The sequence below is a fragment of the Sus scrofa genome, chromosome 14 (genome assembly GCF_000003025.6).
Source record: "Sus scrofa isolate TJ Tabasco breed Duroc chromosome 14, Sscrofa11.1, whole genome shotgun sequence".
Taxonomy (NCBI): domain Eukaryota; kingdom Metazoa; phylum Chordata; class Mammalia; order Artiodactyla; family Suidae; genus Sus; species Sus scrofa.
The window spans coordinates 65,258,999-65,278,355 of NC_010456.5; the positions used below are offsets into that span (position 1 = coordinate 65,258,999).

The 19,357-nt window shown below is 36.4% G+C and overlaps 1 protein-coding gene across 2 annotated transcripts in view; it reads left to right on the plus strand.

The window, feature by feature from the left end:
- The window catches only part of C14H10orf107 (chromosome 14 C10orf107 homolog), a 125,066-nt gene extending 106,086 nt beyond the window's left edge, over positions 1-18,980 (plus strand). For both annotated transcript variants that reach the window (XM_001924770.4, XM_021072468.1), the window contains exons 6-8: positions 10,016-10,138; positions 10,557-10,697; positions 16,285-18,980. In XM_001924770.4, the coding sequence (XP_001924805.1) occupies positions 10,016-10,138; positions 10,557-10,697; positions 16,285-16,359 (339 nt within the window). In that variant the 3' untranslated portion in view covers positions 16,360-18,980. The remainder of the gene's footprint in view (positions 1-10,015; positions 10,139-10,556; positions 10,698-16,284) is intronic.

Here is a 19,357-nt window from a genome sequence, read left to right on the forward strand (position 1 = left end):
AAACTGCACCATGTCTATAAGACAGCTATTAGTCAGTTCAAGCAATATAGTCAAGTCAGTGAAAAGCTGTTCAGTTGTTTACATTGTGCTAATCAAATACTCTAGGGCTCCATTCATAACTGAGAAATACAGGCATTGCACTGATGCAACAGTAAACCATTAGGTTTGCTTCTCCAAGTGGTATCATTTTTCACAACAACTTTGAACTGAACCATAGCTGATTAAAAAGATTGACATCCCAGGAAATTTTTAAATGAAAAACCCTAATGAAAGACTCATTACCTAATGAATGCCTCCTGTGTACAAAGACCTGAGCTAGGGTCTCAAGATCAGTAAGGCATGGTCCCTGCCCTCAAGAAGTGTCCACAAAGTGATGGGAGATCTCTCACACGTGGCTGTCACTCAAGGTACAGGGTAACAAGTACTATCAAGAGGAACACGCAAAATACCCTGAAGCACAAGAAGAACATCACTGAGGTGAATGAGCTTTCCTGGAAGACCAGAAGGAGTGTCTACTGGCAGGAAAGAGGGAGACGTGGCCTCCCAGCAAAGGAGGTAACACAGGCAAGACTCTGAGCTGGAAAAGCACCCCCATCCATGCTTTTTTTTTTTCCATATAATAAATATCTATTGAGCACCCACTATATTCCAGGCACTGTGCATATTGGGTACAAGCAAGTAGTTCAGTATGGCTGGAGCTCAAGATATCTAAGGCAAGACCTTGATCTGAAGCCTACCCAGTGAGCATTGTCACGAAGAAGAAGCCGGTGGGTGTGACCCCCGACGCATTTTGTGACTGATTTAACGTCAGTGAAAAGGAAGAGGTAACAACTGAGGTTTTGAGTCTGGTAACCAAGAAGCTGTCAATGTTACTGAGAGATAAAGCAAAGGAAGGAGGAGCTGGTTGGAAAAGATAGTTAAGTAGAAATAAATGGACAAGCTGCTGCCTGTTTAAGATTCCAGTAAGTACTGAGTGTGTAATCCAAATAATCTTCCACATCATGACATAAAAACACTGAATCTGAGGGTCTACACAGGCTGGCGACTGTGAGTCTTGTATAAATAGAGAAAAAGCCACTTGAAATTTACTAACATGGGATATAACATCTGTCACTGGACTAGAGATGACCTAGTCTAAACCCTAATTTTACAAATAAAGAAACCACATCTCAGACATACTCTTTGCTGAGTGGCAGAGCCAGTCTAGGACTGACTACACGTTTATGGGGTGGGGGGAATCCAGATTTCTGAAACATTAAAATCTGGAATATAGATACCGCCTAAATTTTTCAGAGTTCTTGTCAGTTCGGTTTGTCTGGTTTTAACTAAACGAGCATGATTTACAGCTTATAGATGAAAGGTCTTTTCTGATTTTAAAAAAAAAAAAAATCTTGCTGTATATGCTATTGTCCACAAAATCAGTTTGGTAGTTAATTTCCAAGAATTCCAAGAATTCAGATTCCATGAAAAGCCTCGGAACCTTAAAGTACCTAGAGCTGTTCCTTGCAAGGGAAAACAAGCCTCTTCTTAGGTCTTTGCAACAGTGACACCCTCATGTAAATAATAAGGGGCTGCCCTGCAGAGAAGGAAGGGCCTGGGTGCTTCCTGAAAGAGCCCTGTTTCTAGAATGCGGGGCACAGAAGAGTAATCAACAGGAGCAGTTTCCTCAGAAGCAAGAAAATCCTGCCCTGCTGACCAAAGAGTGCCTAATACAGTTAAAGAATCAGTTAGTGGAGATTTTAAAAAGGAGGGGGAGGGAGGTGACTGCAGCTAAGCAGAGAGGAAAATATTTATAACTGTGACAACATGTTTCCTTGTAATAATTTATGAGCCCACTGGAGAAAAAGGAAACACACACAAACTATGAATAAAATATCCAAAATGTAAACATCATGCCTTCTGCAAATTTTCTTTAGTTAAAAATTAAGGTTGAGGTTGACTGAAGTGAATGAGTATATTTTCTTGGTCTCTTATTTCCTTGATGCTAAGGCTTACCAACTGATTTACAACTTCCTGTGTTGTTTTTTAATCTATATTTGTCAGCACATTTTTAATGTCAGATTACTTAAAATAGACATCTTGGGTCTAAGAGGTCAGAATAATAATATTATGTTGACTTCTCTAAAGGCTTCATCGAACTTACATTCTAGTTTAATCAAAAAAAAAAACAGCTTTATATTTCTAAATGAGATAAACTTTAATACAGTTTTATGATTTTTTTTTCTCCAACTGATGATTTCAAGGACTGAAGTTCAGTTCAATCCATATACTTTGAAGTTAAGTAAATTACATGTATAGTTTTATCCAAATAGCTTCAGCCTCCCTTTACTCAGATAACTTAAACTGTGAAAATAACAGGAAGTCCATGAAAAAAGACAGGTTAGAACCAAGGACTTAGGGCTCTTCTATTGTAGTTTCTCTTCTAACCATTCTGATTTATAGTCTCCTATATTTCTGCAAATTACAGGTACTTGTACAAAAAAGAGTATTTTCAAGCATAAATGCCATGAAATAGCTTCATCTTCATATAAGCTATCACCAGATGTAATTAAAAAGCAACATTTATAAAATCAGAATTTTAAATTTGTATTTTAAATAGGCTTTCCACAAAGATAATTACATAACTCACCTTACTATTTTCACTAATTGACAGATACTAATTCTTAATTTTCGATTCTTAAAACAAGGAATAATTTAGAGGATTATTTCCTCAATTTTTTAAATATTAAAAACCTCAAATTTAAATAGACACCCTAGATGAAACCAAACAAAAATTTACCCACTGTCAGAACTGCTTGAAATACTTTACACTGAGTTCAGGGATAAGCCTTTTAGAGTCTAACTTAATAAGCTAAACAAATATACTTTCAATGGCTTCTAAAAATATTTTTGAAAAGAATTAGTTATTTTCTAACTATTTATAATGGAACCATCTCTCATCCTGAGGAAGTTACAAGATAAGGTCAATCTAAGAATCAAACATACAGTGTTGAACTTAGTAGTTTTAAGAGCTCTGGTATTTCACTTTTCACAAAAAAAGACATGTTGAAATATGCCCTGTATGCCCTAACTCTACTTTTGACGAAATTTGTTAAAGGAAATCTTTTTGAATTGAACTCAAACTGGGAAACCACAGGTCACATTGGATGCTGAAAAACAAAAGATAAAAAGAGTGATAAATTGGGAGAGGGGAGAGGAGCAGATTTTCTAATTTTGAAAGCTGGAAGTAAACACTCTCCTTTTCTAAATAAGCTGGTTTGCCTTAGTCCTGACTATGCCACATAACTACCTAATTATGTCATGCTAAGTCCTGAAAGAGAAGTTGTTTGGGTCCAAGGAATTCATCAAATAAAAGGGCATTGGATATATGTTTGGTATTTTAAAAATTGAGAATATATGGAAACAGAGTGATGGCATGTCCTCATTAACAAATTCTTCTGAGTTAATTGGATTGCTCAGGCAATGTTAACAATTAAATATAGAAATAGCATGGATCAGGATTCCCAACATGGCAGCTCTGTCTTCCAGGGCTGGCATTAGAAAGATGATCCTTTCAATAATAACCATAATTACAAATGATAATAATAGTATACACCTTTGGGTTTAATAGTACTTTCTCTTTGAAGAACTCCCAGCATTTTCGTCCACATTATCTAATTTGTGCCTTGAAACAATTCGATGAAGTAGCCAGGTAGCAATTATCATTATCTTTCTTTTACAGATAAATAAACTGAAGCCCAGGGATTTCTTAGCATCACGCAATTAGGAACAGAGCCAAATCTAAAGCCTATAATTCACTGGTCTATCTTCCAGATTATTGCCATCTTTAGAAAATATCTGGGTATCTGAAGGACTGATCTATCCCTCAGGAAATGTTTGCACCAGAGCCAGGTCAAAACATCTTTTCCTTTTAAATTGCATTTACACTACAAGAAGGTACTCTCTTTTTCAAATTCATTAGAGAGGATTTTGTTGTCTGAAGTCATTAAGATAGGAGTGCTCAGATTTCTTTTCAAATTACAGTGTTGGCCTTAAGCAGAAGTACACTGAGAAAGTACACTTAGAAAGATGTTTAAAATACTTTGGAATCAGTTTCTTTAATTATCTAACTTTTTTTTTTATATTTTAAGCCCAAGTTAAACAAGATCAAATCAAGAGATATAAATAAAATGGGCACAAGGTGTTAACTGGAGTGTCCTAGCCAGATTGCAAATTGGTTTACTGGAGCCTGCCAACTTAAATTCCTCTTGCAGCTTCAGCTGGAATGGGTAGTCTTCATTTCCTGTCCTGACTTGCTGTACTGTGTTACCGTTCACTGTTTAGGTGATTAGCATGTGGATCTGATGGTCTCAAAGCTCCATTAAGTTATAAATGTTCAAACTACCAGTATGCTGTGGATAAAAATAGAAGTTGCTATTAGATGTCTATTCATACCCTGCCGAAGCCTGGCAACATTTTGAACCTTTTCAAAATGTAAATACTGCATATTAAGCATAGGAAAGAAAATTAATGTGCTGCATTTGCGAATTTATTTCCAAGTCAAAAAATGCAAAGCGGGGGAGGACCCTTGTAGCAGAATTGATATTCTACATTTATGGAGTATATTAAGAAGTTTGTAATGGCCTGAACACAAAAGAAAAACACTTGAGAAATGGATTAAAGTTTCTCTGATAATCTCAGCTTTTGAATTTCCTCTCTTTTGATTTTAAATTTATGGCCTCAATATGACATTACCAGATTTGATTGCCTTTTGCAGGTGGCATTCATGTGTTGTTACTTTATGTGTAGTATACTGTGGGCAACGGGTTACAATTTGTGTTAAAATTTTCCAGAACAACACAGTACTTCTTCATTAGACTTGCAGATGAGTAATGCCTTTTTTCAAGGAGAGAAAATAGTTAAAACATGACAGGAATTTTTGTGCCGTTTTTTCTTAGTATTGGGAGAAGTTTGCCATAAAGTTTGCTGTTTGAAACTTTGACATTTTGTAGTAAGTTTTGATTTACATATGAAGTCATCATTTGACAATTCCAAACAAATGTCTTTTTGAAGCATACCAGTTTTCTATGTGTGTCTGTGGCTTAAAAAGAGTTTCACAGATTTATCTTGCTTTTTGCCATTTAAAACAGTAGAAAGTTGTCATCTCAATGGCATTTTTAATATTTTGAGTAATTTAATAACTGAATTTAATAATTGCCATCTTAATCATAGATTTCAGTGATGCAAACACTAACCACAAATCACCTACACTTTTTTCTAAAGCAAAACAATCATAATTAAGTAACAGTAAACAAAAACAACAAAAAACAATAGGAAAACAACAAGCAAAAATAGTGTTAATGCTACCAATAATGTTAACACATAAAGTAGAAAAAAAAAACATGATGTAACACAATTTTCAGATATAATATTTATAATTCTTCTTAGACACAGTAAGATCCAGAAGCAGATTCTAATGCCTAACGGCATTTTTTAGACCTAAACTGAACTGTCCTTAGTTCTAGAAAGTTAAAAATTCCTATTGTTTATTCCCATGGTAGATATCCATTTTGTACTGAGTATATAAATTCTTAAAAGAGTTGTAGTGATTTCATTTGGCTTATAAGTAAAGATTCTTTTTTTAAAGCTAATAATGTTCAGTGATGGAATTTTGTACTTATAAGTATTAAATTATGCTAAAAAGCCATTTACTTGATATTCTTTAAATATCATGGCACAAAGATTCAACTAAACTCAGATTATAAACCATCTTAAATAACACTAATGCAATGTGCACTTAATGAACAATATAAGTAACTTAAGTTAATTTTCATGTAACAGATAACATCTGGGGGAAATGTATATTGGTGAGTTATGCAAAACTAATTTTCTGGCGACCACATCTGTAGATGTTATTTATTGTATGTTCACTTAACAGTTCATTATTCTGTTTAGAAATCTATTCTCTTCTTTATTAGAGCTTTTAATGTACTCACCTTGGTTCAAATGGTCTGCTCATTATCAGAAAAAATATAAATGGCATTCACATGGAACAACATGATTGTTTTTATTATATCCATTTGTGTGCAAGCATTCAAAAATGGCAAGAGAAACACATTTATTGCTTTACATTCAAAGTAATATTTAGGGGATATTTGAAAGTCAAGCAAAACCAATCATTTGGCCAAATGGATGTACGTGTATAATCAGAAACTCCTGATTTTTAATCTCGGCATTAGGCCTCAGGCAAGTCACTTAAAGTCCTTCTCTTTATTTCCTGATCTGAAGATTATGGGTGTTATTCTCTTATAGAAAAAAAAGGTGGCAGGTAGCTAAATCAGAGGACCAAATAGGAGTGTTTTTTTTTTAATAAACATACTTGATCCTTCTTCTAGATTTAAGAGGTTTTTATTTTCTAGATTTAAGAGGTAACATATTATACTTTTGAGGAAAAAAGTATCAGACAATTACAATTCTACAGGAATGTATAAAAATAGTTATAAAACTAGCCTTATTTAATTTGCTTCAACTATTCATAGACTTGAGGAAATTATAGTGTTCTTTCAGAAAATCTAACTTAATAAAGCTGACCATGTCTTTCTGTTTTAAATAGATTTTATTACAGAACCAGTGATGTTGTAAAACATGAGGTTTTGTTAAAAAAAAAAATACAAAGGCCTAATTGTATTTTTTTAAAGAACGTATTGCATCAGACGGTTTCATTTAAACATATTTGCTGGCTCTGGGCTCTTACCACAATTATTGATTCTAATTTTCCTTAAACTTATTTTTTGAAAAGGCTACTTAATGAGGAAAAAAATCACTAGGGTGCTTCTGGGCACTATATTTATTTCAAATGATATATTTGACAGCGTACCTTCTTTTTACTAATAAAATGACTTTATATTTATCCTCATCTGAAATTGGGACATTTCTTTCCCTTATGGTATCTTACTAACATAGCCAAATGAAATTCTTCGTGAAAGAAGAAAACATTACTATGGTTTGGTTAATTGATAGTATGCAAAATACTCTGAAGCAAAGAAATTATCACCACCAGTTTTTGTGCACGAATTAAATCAAATGAATAGCTATATGAGCTACACTCATAAAAATCAAGGAAAAGAAAAGCCCAGCTCTCAGTCAGAGCTTCTGGTTCTTGTGATTACATAGGAGTTTCAGTCCATCAAAGAAGCGTGGGGCTAAGGAGTTCCAAGTTTCCAAGTGAATGCCTAGCACACACATGCGTGAGCGCGCACACACACACACACACACACACACACACACACAACACCAGTGCCAAAGACTAAGAAAACTGGGTTCTTGGTAAGTTCGGATGAGCATTATAAAGAAATCCAGACAAATAGGGGTGTGAGGGATAGAATGAGATGCTTGAGCACAAATACCTGCTTGCCTTAAGTACTTAAGAGTATAATTTGATGGAAGAAAGGGCACAGGTGGGCAGGTGGTAAAATTCCCCACTACCAGGATGGAGAAGTCATCTAGTGGTAACTTCCACCAAGGGGAAAGAAATCTGCCAGAAGGTCCTAGCCTATGTGTGGAAAATGGTAGCAGCAAGCCAACTATGGCAAGGGCAACAAGATAGAATTCTGCTTCTATCTTGAAAGGAAAGGAAATACTTTTACCATTCAGATTAGCTCATGCTTGCTTTCTCAAGCCTGCAGTAAATTCAGTAATTTCCACTCAATTCCTTTCTTCTTTTTTTCAATGTCTAGCTTACCACCACTCTCCTCAAATTTCTGGTTTCACCCTATGTTAAAGTCTACTTTAGTAAATTTCATCTACTTTAGATTACTTAGTAAATACCTCATTATCTTCCCTTGCCTCTGAATTCCTGTGTACAGCTTAGTTACTTTACATATAATGTTTCAGGGAACACTAAAGTATATTTAGCTGTTTCATTTTCCTAGCTTGGTAAAATAAAGAGCAATATAAGATGTGGGAGGATAAAAAATAAGCATGGTTAATAAAGGTACAAACAATTTTGTGGGTAGGTGAAAATGCTTGTATGTCCCATTTAGGAAAAGAAACAATGTCTTGTGAATATGAAGAGAGAGTGGGGCTGTTCTGATATGGTTTTTTAATATTCTATCTTGATTACCATTTAGTCAACTTAATATTAAATGATCTGGAATGATGTCATCTAACTGAATAAAGATTAAAAGTTTAATAATATCAATAATTTACAAGTGGCAACATGATGACATATTGCAGTTTACTGAAAACTGCATAGGCCACAAAGTCAGCACACTAGGATTTAACTCCCAGCCCTGTCGCTAAGTAATTATTTGACCTTAAGCCAATCATTTAATCTCTTGATCTCCAAATTACCTTGACTATAAAGTTACAACACTTCAGTTCTTCTGTATATTTATACTAAGCAGCAACTTCCTGTAAAATCAAATTAAAATTAGTAATACAAATTCGAGGCAAAATGCATTGGAATGACCAAGCAATAGCCTAGCCTCCAATTCATTCCAAAACCTAAATTAAAAAAATAATATTTAAATGATGAAGTATGTAAGTTTATTTGAAATATTGCAGAGAAGTTAGAAATGAATATGATGATTTCAGTGTTTTTCCAGGCCTCATGGGATGATAATTACTTAGTGAATTTATGCATTTCTAGAGTTTTGTCTTAAAACTTGTAGGCTTGGGATCTGACTGTGTCAGCATCCAGTGGGTAGCTTCATCTCAGGGCCACAAAAACAAGCTCCTGAGACCTTGCTATATAAACTATAGCTTGGATTCATTGATTTAAGTGAGGAATGTAATAGGCATAAAAATCAGGGTACTCACCTGGGCATGTCTCTAGATCAGTTGAGGTGAGAAGTCACATTATGATCAGAATATTGTCTGTTAAACATGAAATCAGAAAAAGAGCAACTTTTTAATTAGAGGCATTAAATGTTGAATGCCACTAGTACCCTCACCTCCACTCTCTCCCCCAAGTCATGGTGAGATAGACACTGTGTAAATTAACTTCTTGGACTCATTTCTTCATTTCCACCATTGACCACCTGTCACCCTCTCTCTGGTTGACACACTCTTGCTGAAGTTCAACCCTTGTTGAACAATTGTTCAACACTCACATTGATGTCTGGCCTTGACCTCTGTGTTTTTGGTTGACTTCGCAAATCTCCTCTCTGATTTACTGTGTGCTGGCTTTATACTTTAACCTTTAGAGCCTTTATTGCCCTCATCACCAGGTTCTGATGGTCCCTTCACTATTGCCTCCAAAAGCAGCTACACTCCACTGAGTATTATCAATCACTATCAGGCTGTTATTGAGTATGTCAGGTACTAAACCCTCTGCCAGAACTGGAGAAGATAAACAGAGGATCTAAAATATGGTCTCCACCTACAGAAAACCTGTAGGCAAGAGGAGGAGCACACTGACCCAAGAAACAATTTTGAGATCAAGGCAGTACAAAATGAAGTCCTCAACCGTAGAAAATAAGACAGTGGGGAAAAGTAGAATGCTAATTATCAGATACAGAGCGCAAAAAGCACTAGAGTACCAAAAGGTCAGTGGTATCAAGAATTCAGAGATGATGACACTTAAAAAATAATATACTTGGGGAGTTCCCGTCGTGGCGCAGTGGTTAACGAATCCGACTAGGAACCATGAGGTTGCGGATTCTATCCCTGCCCTTGCTCAGTGGGTTAACGATCCGGCGTTGCCCTGAGCTGTGGTGTAGGTTGCAGACGCGGCTCGGATTGCGTGTTGCTGTGGCTCTGGCGTAGGCCGGTGGCTACAGCTCCGATTCGACCCCTAGCCTGGGAACCTCCATATGCCGCAGGAGCGGCCCAAGAAATAGCAACAACAACAACAACAACAAAAAAAAAAAGACGAAAGACAAAAAAAAAAAATACTTGGAACTTATATAGAAGGCTAAAATTATATGTAGAGAGAGAGATTTATATATTTATATATTTATATATATATATATGCTAAAATTGTGGTTACTCACCAAAGACTTTGTTGTAATACAGCTCTTCTCTTCCCCTCTAGCAAGTAATAGAAGTTGTAAAGCCTGTAGGTCACCCTTTCCCTGATCCTCTAGAAGAAGGAATGGCATTTGATATTTACTCAACGTTTATAGAGCCTCCTCCAACATTGGATATGGAAATGAAGGTATGTTTCCTTTCATCTCTTCATTCAACCTATCTCAGCATTATATTCTCTAGAGACAGGAGCAAAAACAAAATGCTTTTCTAATTTCTTTCCCTCTTATTTTACCCAACTAAATATAAATATTTCTTTTTGCATCGACTCATAGAAGGGCCAGCTGAGGGTAGTTCAGCAGTTGTCATCTCTTCTGCACCGTCTTCCCCAGTCCCCACCTTCATTTTCCCCAAAGTAGGTACAAGCAACATTACTCGATCTGTCATGATGCTCAGGAATAATGAAGATACAGGAAAATGTCAACTCAAAATCCTCCCAGATTGACATCATTTCTGGTAGAAAAGTATCCAAGATAAGTTTGAAGTTACATATAAATCAATAAAGGCTCCAGAAATCACTTGCGTGTTGTTTACTTTTAATATTCTAGGAGTTGCATCAAGAACAAGGCCCTGAAGAGTCCCATCCAGAAGCCAACACTTCAGAGACTGATCCATTAGTTGGTTTCACCATTGAAGATATAAAATCAGTGCTGAGTCAAGTCACAGATGATATTTTAATCGGCATCCAGGTACTCAGCCTTGATAGTGTGCACGCCTGCTTTCTTACCAGTTAAAATTAGCCAACCTTAACCTTAATGCCTATAGACACTCCTCCAGCTCTGCCAGCAGGAGTGATGCTGATGATGGAAGGGTTCAGTTTAACATCCCCACCTTGAAAGTTCCCATCATGGCACAGTGGAAATGAATCCAACTAGGAACCATGAGGTTGCAGGGTTCTATCCCTGGCCTCGCCCAGGGGGTTAAGGATCCAGCATTGCTGTGAGCTGTGGTATAGGTCGCAGACTTGGCTTGGATCCTATGTTGCTGTGGCTGTGGCTGTGGCAGAGGCCGGCAGCTGTAGCTCTGATTTGACTCCTAGCCTGGTAGCCTCCATATTCTATGAGTACGGCCCTAAAAAGCAAAAAAAAAAAAAAAAAAAAAAAAAAAAAAAAAAACTCCAGCTAATTCTCAGTTGAGACATCTGAATAAATTCACCAACTGGTGTGGTGTGTGTTCTCAGTTTACAGAATCATTCAGCATCAAGACCTGAAAAATAACATGATAAAGACTTCGTGTCCAGTCACACTATAGGCAGTTGCTCATGTAAGAGTAATGTGGGTACATCTCCAAATAGTAAACACTCTGAGGATCAGACCACAGTTCTTTGTTTTTTTTTGGGGGGGGGCACACCTGCGGCATATAGAAGTTCCCAGGGTAAGGGTTGAATCAGAGCTGCTGCTGCAGGCCTACACCACAGCCACAGTAACACCAGATCCGAGCCACATCTGCAACCTGCACCACAGCTCATAGCAACACGAGATCCTTAACCCACTGAACGAGGCCAGGGATCAAACCCACAACCTCATGGATACTAGCCCGGTTCATGACCACTAAGCCACAATAGGAACTCCAGACCTAAATTTTTAGCTAAGTCTTCTCACCAGATTTCTTTGAACTCCCTCTCGGACAGTTTGTGTCTTTTCACTTGTCACTAATAGCTACTGGCTCTATGTATGAATAGTGTTATCACTGACACCAAAGGACGCATGAAAATGGTGATGGTAATAGCCATCTCAGTAGCAGCTGCCAATGATGAATCCATTGGCTTAGCTTTATGCTTAATTTTTTTTTCCTGTACAAAAAAAAAAAAAAAGAAAAGAAAAAAAGAAAGTTTCTACTTCAACACAAAGGCTCATATCATTTCCGAGGCAAAATGATTGAAAGAGCGAATTGCATATTTTGAGAGAATTTCTAATTTCTTGTGGAAATAACCATGAATCAATAGGACAATATACTACATGTTTAAAATACAAACACGTCTCAAGGAAAGATTTAGTTGTTATCTGAGCATGAGACTATATATATAAAAAGCACACTGTATTAAAAACCAATTTAGAAGGAGCAAAAGATAAGCTTGGCATAAGCATACCTTGTTACTTGTTTAATCATCAAATGTTCATGTACTATTTACATGAACATTTAATGATTTGATGCCAACAGAATCAGCCAAAGTCCTCCGCTTAATAAGGGGTGTTTAGTGTTTACCAGAAATAGTGAAAGAACACGTTTTACACAAAGCTTTATTGTTAACAACCCCATGAATGTAATAACTGGTTACTGTGTAGAAGGGCAGAGTGCAGTTGAATTAAGCTGACTCCAGAACATATCTCCTTTTTAGATTTGATAACATTTCATCTAAATATAGTTTATGTATAATCATGGCCCTGGGCTCCTTTGCGATCCCGCAGCTCTGAAATTATTGCTGAGGAACTACTAGACAGTAATAGAATTGTTTTCAGGCCCCCAAATTGAAAACATCTTTACCAAGGCCATGTTCCGTGTAGTGAACGGTATGTTTTTAACTATTTGTTGAAATTTTTTTAATAGTAGAGTGTGCAGCATTTATACCACTAGCAGGAGTATGATTGCTGTATGAGTATTATTTTTGTCTCACTGGCCTGCAGACATCCTTACTGAGCCTGGACGTCCATCAGCTGGCTCATCTAAATATAATTAGGCAGAGAAAAGAACTTGGACCAGAGATGAGGGATGCAGATCCTTTAGGTGCCTCGATCATTGCCATATTAAGTAGATTCATGGACATTAGCCTGGGCCAAATTATTGCCAATTTTTCAACAAAATAACATGATGGTGTGGATTTATCCTGTGTCTCAAGATCGCAAACCTTTTTATGTATTTTCTCTCAATAATCCTAGTAAACTCCATGCGGATTAGGCAGGGACTTCCCTGATAAATAAATTGGAAACTAAGAGACCCAGAAAGATTAAGTCATTTGTACAGAGTTTCCAGGGTCAGAAACTGATGAAAAGCCCTAAATGGGAGCTGTAAACTGGGTTCTGATTCTAATTCCAGTCTTATCCACAAAACCACATAACCCTAAGATCACGACGAGACTACTTCGGTTTTTAATACTCCAGTGGTGTGACACTTTTTCAGTATTTACCCTTATGTCTTGGTCAGATTCCAAGTCAAGAAATTACTCTCTGTTTACCTAAATTTCTCCCCCTGTTTTAGATGGGTAAGTTATTTTCCACTTCTAAAACCTGCCTTCCAGCATTCCTGACTCTTAAAACTGCCTCATTCCTGTTCAAAGGTAGCCACATGTCAGTGGTCAGGGTATTTAAGCCTTTTGAATACACGGATCTGCTGTAGGAACATTCAGTGAGTTCTTATTTGTAAGATTTTTTACATTTTCCAATATATTTTTTTCCTTCTTTATTTAAAAAATCATAGTTTTTATTATTTTTTGTAGGAAAGGCAGTAGAGAATTCATGTTTTAAGTAGGTTTTTTCAGAGCTCCTTCTCCAGTGTGGTTACAGGCATGTTTCACTTCCTTTAATTCAGAAATTTCTGAAAATAGTGTGAATCCTTAAATTTTTTATGTTACTCTACTTACTTCTCCATTGACTCAATTTATAATTCTAGAAATTTATTAAAAATGAAGTTATCTTGGCCCTGAGATGTTAATTAAAACTAGACTGGATAGAACAAACATTTTAAGCTTATATAGTTTAGATATTTTAATTTTAAAGATACATTCAAAATGAAATTATTTTGGCCCTGAGTTGTATAATAAAAATTATACCCAGTAGAGCAAACTTTAATATATTTAAAGAATTACATTTCAGAGAAATATGAATGCTAGCACTGAATTCTTACATTAAATGTTGGCTGTGGGCCCTGTGTAAGCAATAGGGTAAAATAATGTGAAAACCTTGAGGAAAGTTTGCCATCTTGGGATCATAGGTATTTTTAGGTCAGCATGAATTTCCAGGAGAGAAAAGCTGAGTGAGAAATCCCCTCAAGGATTGACCACTGAGAGGCTACTAAACCCATCTCTCAGGCATTCTCCATTCTTATCTAAAAGGAAATAGAGCCATACCCTATCCTAGTGGTTATGGGATAGTGCATCTGCTCAGCAGTGTTCTGAGGAATAACATGGAGACATGGGAGACCAATGACAGCCTGGTCTTCACCAGACCGGAATTCTTGTCATCCAGCATCTGAATTGAAGTACTGATCGCTATCTGAGACAAAGTCCTCTGTCACCCATGCTCTGGTAGGCATGCTCCTTACCTTCATGAGCCTTTTTCCCAGAGCCCACACCTGTGTCCATAAATTGTTTCAGTGAAATACCTGAAAGACCTTCAGGTTAATGTAAAAAACATGGTGAGGTAGTGAAACAGAAGCTGAAAGAGGTAATACATCTGTCCTTAGTTGAAAACAAATGAAAATCTTGGTGGACATAGACGTAATTGAAAGTAGGGAGGGTCAATTGTTTGGTTAGAGCAGTGCTTCCCAATCCTTTAGAATTGTAAAAGGATTGTTTCTTCAAACCATTTCAACCCCTGTATGATCTAATATGGAGCACACCATAAAAAGCAGAAGTAACGTATTTTTAAAATATATCACAATGTTTTATCAATGAAATAGTGTGCAATGGTGAGTTTATCATTCAGATTAGGAGTTGGAATTATGAATTTAAATTAACATATATGAAAGTTACCATACTTCATTTTCAACTGCTTAATTTTTCAGGTAAGAGCTACAGGGGGTTAAGTGGCTTGCCCAAGCCTGCAAACAATGCCTAGGTCTCCATGCTCCTAGACTTTTGCTCGTCTCAGCATGCTACCAAAATTATGCCTGAAGGGATTAGTGGTCCTAAAAATGACCTAGAGGACAATGTTTATTCCTCGTTGCTTTTTTCACCCAACTACCAAGAAAGGAAAAGATGAGACCAGAGGCTAGACTTGACCCCAGGGCTTGATAAAACTCAAGCCAAAAAAAGACTGATACTTAGAGTCCCCTCAGAGCTCAGCCAGTTAAGGATCTGATGTTGCCACTGCTGTGGTTACAACTATGGCTTGGATTCGATCCCTGGCCTGGGAACTTCTGCATTCCAGGGTTGCAACCAAAAAAAGTAGAAAAAGAAAAAAAAAAAAAAAAGACTGATACTCATGTGAGAACTCAGAATTGTTGACACCAATGTCATCTTTTCACAAAAAGCAACTCAACTGTGAAGATAAAACAAAATCTCATCAGATAAGGTAACCAGATGGACCTTTCAAAACTAGCTGTTATAATTATACTTATAAATAAAGGAGAATGGAGTTATATTTGGACCAAAAAAGAGTATTTGATTTTTAAAATGTTTTCTGTATAAATTAAAATAACAAGTTTCTCAAAATAGTTACCCTAATGACCTCAAATTATGTTATAGACATTAACATTCCAAACTTCAAATCACTTATCAACATTTATGTGTATAAACTACACATACACATGTAGAGTATTTTAAATCACCTAAAAAAAAGCACCAGTTTTACCATGTCTCCCTACCCCCAAGTGGTTTCTCTATACATAATTTTATAAATCATCAGGGGAAAAAAGGAAGACATTTCCAGGTCTACAAATGTTCAGATAATGTGAAAACATTTTTTGGAATTGTGCAGGTAGCCATGTCAGTCCTCAGAATATCACTGCCAGAGGCTAAATGCTATCACAGCCACGGCAAACTCCAAAACCTGTCAGCAAGTGCTTACTTTTTTCCACCCAAACTGTACCACAAAGTGGTATAATTCCAAGAGTTAGATGTATGATGAATACTCTTAATTATGAGAATTGTCCTAATTGTGAGATTATTTGTGTTGTTATTTCACAACAGAAGCTTCCTGGGATCCCATTTAGAATGTATTACACAGGAGACAAAAACATCCCTTGCAAAGGGGTGGGGATACCAACAACACTGCAGTAACTGAGCCTAGAGCAGTTATTCTGATTCGGCGCTTATTGGTAAAGTCTGTCTGAAAATACAGATAAATTAGCCTATCTTCCAACACAAGGCCATGTGAAAAATGGCTGTCCAAATACCACTTCCTGTTCATAGCAGACATGCTATACATTGGGAATGTGCAGAGAAATATGATAAAGTGTTATCACATCACTACAGGCTGAAACACGGCTACGTCTGCAAAACAGGAAGGTGTGTGAGGGATAATGTCTGTCTTTAGGCACTATAGTATGTCAAAACCACAAAGACAATGTGCAGCAAAAGATAGCTCCATCATAACCACTTTTTTATGATTGTCTTCACAGACCGAGATAAACGAAAAGCTGCAAATACAGGAAGAAGCCTTTAATGCACGAATAGAAAAATTGAAAAAGGCCTGAGGACTCCGAACTGGAGAGTGATACTAAACTTCACAGAAACAAATAAAACCAGCAGAAAAAACAGACCCTCTAGAGCACCAGCTCTCCTTCATTTAGTTGGGAAAGGAAAACTAAGCCCCACTTTTTATTATCCTAACTAATTAGAAAAGTATTGGCCCCAATTTTGCTATCTCCTGTCCCATAACAGCCTCTGAATTTATTGCGCTGTCTGTAATAAGAACATTTTGTATATAAGAGTTCGGAGAACTATATATAAAAATACAATTACTTTTACAATACTCCTTTGACATTTTGACTAGTAAATGTTATTCATCTTCAAGGAGAATGAAGCCAACTTTTTTAAATAAAGAAAAATAATAATAATTTTATCCATATTGACCCAAATGAACTGCCACATTGCTGAAGCCTTGTGAACAGAGACCACCACCACACTGCTGAGGATAAAACTTGCTAAACAATAGCAATTCAAATGAATATACTAGGGTTTTTGGTTTGTCTTTTTTTCTTCTTAAATCATTTGGTTTTCTTGTTTAAATGTTTCAGTGTGAAACCAATTTTCTGAAATTATATAATGCAGTTTGAAGCACTTTAATTTATTCTGTACTGTATTTGTTATTTCTAATCTTGTTACTCTCCCAGGAGAATACATGACCTATATAAAAAGAAGCAATGTATAAATGGTTATTAAAGACCAACCTATATATAGATTGTAAAAATCTTAAATACAAATCAAACTTACAGAGCTCTAAAAATTAACCATTATATTGCAGTAGGATGATTGAAAAATCTTAAGCCTTTAAATACTTTTATTAAAATATAATTTCAAAAGAAAATATCCATTTGCCAACTGACTGTCCCTAGTTAGACAAATTAAATTAATTACTATCTAGGCCCTTTCCAAACTTCTGAAATTTCAGAGTACTCTAGAATGGAGAGAACTGCTAGGAGGAGACCATTCCTCCAAGATATTTCCAGTTTATATTGGAACCAAATGTACTTGAATTGGGTGGCAGTTGGTTGAATACATTCTGTCCATGCTCTGACCTTGGGCTATAACCTTACTTGCTCCATAAGTACCAAGAGGATTGTCCAAAATGTATTCATCTGGGGCAGAGACAGGTCTGACAGCATTTGCTATTTTTCTAACTACACTGATCATTAAGTAAGAGAAGTCCTTAAGATGAAACCATGTTTATTGTTCACGCAGTTCTGAGTCTGTAAGGCCTGGAGATGGGCAAGGATGTTTCTTCCCTGAGCTGCCCTTCCTCACTGACAGTGTAGATGGCCACAGGAGACCATGCGAAGGGCTTACAAGTCTTGCAGTCTCTTTCCAGGGCAAACAGAGATGAAACTAGAGAGAAATGGGAATAAATGAATAGGGAATAAAACAGCTTCAAGTGCAGTCTTTGGCACAGAGTGGACCTCCGTTTCTAATAAAGAGGGCTTATTTTGAGCAAGTGTACTAGAGTCTAAAACTGAGTAGAAAATAGCAGTAGGCTCCCTAAAACTTCACAAGAATGATATACTATAAAGTGTGCCTAAAGCCCGCCTCAGGAGTAGGTCTTCGAGAATCTGATAGTGGCTTCACCAGTGGCTAGTATGTGACTTGGGACAGGCTGCTCCCCCTTTATTATACATCTCTTAAATGAGACTAATACTTAATTTTGAGGTAGTTATAAGAATTCACGAAATTTGTATTAAAGGATTGTTTGTGGTAAGTTTTGGTTTCTAGTTACCTCACAGGCTACCCCAAACCCACCGTCCAATCATTTGTGCAGCCTCTTTGGAGCCTTCTCTGTCTCCCCACTGGAACTGGTGGATCAGCATGTCCTCTATCGGTAACCACTGTTGTCTAACATCTTTTGTGCTGGAGCAGCTCAGGGATCTCGGCAGCAGCCTGACTGTAACATCAGATGCTGAAAAGATAGCAATCATAGTAGCAGTAACTACAAATTTTAGCCTATGTTCTCTGCTCTTTTAAATTAATTTTGATGAAGGAAATTTCATTAAATTTATTGATGAAGGAAAATATTCACTATTACCAAAAAAATTATAGACCAAAATAAATTTCACCCTAGCTAGGTACCTTCATTTCTCTTCCCATGAGACAACCACAGCTTCCAGTAAGTCCTTAGAAAACTATTTTTTACCTATTTAAATAATTGGATGCTTGTATAGGGTGGCCTTTTTGTAAAAACGGTTTGCCTTATTCTTTACATTGCTTTTTTTCCATCAAATAATGTGTCTTAAGTTAATTTTCTATCAGTTCTTTCTAATGACCATACAGTACTTCATTTTAATACTCCATAACTTTTTAACTAGATCTACTGACATTTTTCTTGTTTTCAGTACTTTGCTATCACAGTGTTGCACTGCGATATGGGTGAACATGTATGATTATACCTAAGGATGAATTCCTAGAGAGGGACATTTTTTAGGTCAAATTTTATTTGAATTTCCAATTTTGGTAGATATTGTCAAAGCACCTCCCAAAGATATTTTACCAACAGTAAAATGATAATAACTATGTATGATAATAACTCTCTACATCATTACTAACTGATGCATTGCCCAATTTTTTATCTTTGGTATTCTGGTAGATAAAAAATACTGTCACACTATTGTTGTTGTTGTTGTTTTCCTTTTTAGTCGCACCCATGGCGTGAGGAAGTTCCTGGGCCAGGGATGGAAAGCATACCACAGCAGTTGACCTGAGCCACAGCAGTGACAATGCTCCCCTAGTCAATATGAAATAAAGTGAAAACTGACCTTTCTTTTTGTTTTTAGGTACAATAAGGGAACAAATTTATTTCTATTGTAAGCATATTATTTAGAAAATGTAAGCAAGGATGGAATGTATCACCCAGCTCCATTTGTTCATTCATTTACATGCTATATAGTCATTGAATACCTACTATGTGCCAGGGCATTTATTAGAGAGCCCAGCAGATGCAGTCTCTGACCTAATATTCTAGTAGTGGGAGACCACCAATAGTAA